This window comes from Neopelma chrysocephalum, unplaced genomic scaffold (genome assembly GCF_003984885.1).
Source record: "Neopelma chrysocephalum unplaced genomic scaffold, ASM398488v2 Primary Assembly neopelma1_95117, whole genome shotgun sequence".
Classification (NCBI taxonomy): Eukaryota; Metazoa; Chordata; class Aves; order Passeriformes; family Pipridae; genus Neopelma; species Neopelma chrysocephalum.
This window is the reverse complement of record NW_020923811.1, coordinates 2038-3972: the sequence shown is the minus strand read 5'-3', so window position 1 is coordinate 3972 and position 1935 is coordinate 2038. Positions and strand designations below refer to the sequence as shown.

Sequence of the window (1935 nt, the reverse complement as noted above, 5' to 3'; positions counted from 1 at the left end):
AAAAAAAAAAAACTAAAAGGGTCTTAAGGCATCAGATTATGCCAACACATTCAGTTTAGAGGAATTACAAAGGTGTGACTGAATCACTTTGGTCCCCCAGCTTTTAATGATGGCCAATCAGATCCATTGATAGAAATGAATTTACTTAGGGTTACAAATGATCAGATAGATCTTCATCAGAATTATTTACTGCACAATACAAACACTAAAACTACCAGGAGTACAGGATAAGATAGGACAGTGCTCTACACTAAAGCAATCGTTGAAGCAATTCTATTCAAGCTGGCACAAAAGCAATAATTCTTAATTAGAGATGGATGGAACACCCCCAGACCAAAGCTCCTGGGGAGATCTCTGCTCTCAACCTCCAGCAGTGACCTTGGGGTTTCCCAGCCAAGGCAGGAATCTCCACACACCCCCCAAGAAGGGTTCTGTTGGAAGAAGCTGCCCCTGGGAAAGGGGACTGGCCCTTCGTGGTCGAAAGGGATGGACTGACAGTCCCTGGACTCCAGGGGTTGCCTCACCATCAAGGGCTTCATTTGGGGTGGAAGCAGCGGCCGAAGCTCTTCCTGCAGTCGGGGCATTCAAAGGGCTTCTCTTAGTGGTGGGTCCGTACGTGGTAGGTCAAGCTAGACCTGTCGGTGAAGCTCTTCCCACACTCCCCACACTTGTAGGGCCTCTCCCCAGTGTGGATGCGCCGGTGGGTGACGAGGGTGGAGTTCTGCTTGAAGCCCTTCCCGCAGTCGGTGCAGCGGAAGGGCCTCTCATCCGTGTGCGTCCGCTGGTGCAGGAGGAGATCTGAGCTGGTCCGAAACCTCTTCCCACACTCCCCACACGTGTAGGGACGTTCCCCAGTGTGGATGTGTTGGTGGGTGTGGAGGTGGGAGCTCTGCCTGAAGTTCTTCCCACATTCCCAAAACGTGTAGGGCCGTTCCCCAGTGTGGATATGCTGGTGTTGGATCAGGTGGGAGTTCGTCCTGAAGCTCTTCCCACAATCCCGACACGTATATGGCCATTCACCAGTGTGGATGCGCTGGTGGGTGAGGAGATCAGAGCTGTCCCTGAAGCTCTTCCCACATTTCCCACATGGGTAGGGCCGTTCCCCAGTGTGGATATGCTGGTGTCGGATCAGAGTGGAGTTGGCCCTGAAGCTCTTCCCACATTCCCCACACATGTAGGGCCGTTCTCCAGTGTGGATGTGCTGGTGGGTCAGGAGCTTGGAGCTCTGGATGAAGCTCTTCCCACATTCCCCACACAAATAGGGCCGTTCCCCACTGTGGATGCGACGGTGTTCGATCAGGGTGGAGCTTTGCCTGAAGCTCTTCCCACATTCCCCACACGTGTAGGGACGTTCCCCAGTGTGGATGTGCTGGTGTCGGAGCAGGTCGGGGCTCTTCCTGAAGCTCTTCCCACATTCCAAGCACCTGAAGGGCTTCTCCCTGCTGGGAGGCTGCTCAGGGACCACCAGCTCAGAGCTCCGCCTCAAGCTCTGGCCGCCTTCCCGGCACAGGCTGGGTCTTTCCTCCTCAGAGCACCCTGGGCTGGCTTTGGAGCCCCTCCTGTGGGGGGATCTCCGGCCCTTTTCCTCCCCGCTGCCTTCCTGCACCGTGGAGCCCTTCAAAACAGCCTCTCCCACCAGGCTCTCACGGGGGGATTTGTCCTCCGGGCTCTCCGTCCTCAGCTTGGGGCCTGGGGCAGGAAGCAAGGACAGGGAGGGGATTTGCCTCCGGCCCACAGGGAAGGCCAAGGACATCCCCCCAACTCCGGCCCCGGCAGGACGGCGGCGGCAGCGGGGTTGTCCTGCAGCCGGGGGCCATGCTCGGCTGCCAGAGCCAGCACAACACCCGCCCAAAGGGCCACTGACTTCCTCCTCACCTGCCTGGGGGGCCCAAGGCATCTTCCTCTTCCTCGCAGCCTCCTCCTCCATCCGACCAA

The 1935-nt window shown here is 57.1% G+C and overlaps 1 protein-coding gene across 1 annotated transcript; it reads right to left on the bottom strand.

Moving 5' to 3' along the window:
- Positions 1-598: 598 nt before the first annotated feature.
- On the bottom strand, positions 599-1678 carry LOC113980751 (zinc finger protein 239-like; the record flags this gene model as incomplete). Its single annotated transcript, XM_027707968.1, has 1 exon — positions 599-1678. A coding segment is annotated over one exon (1080 nt), but the record flags the coding sequence as incomplete, so codon positions are not given.
- Between the last annotated feature and the right edge of the window lie 257 nt (positions 1679-1935).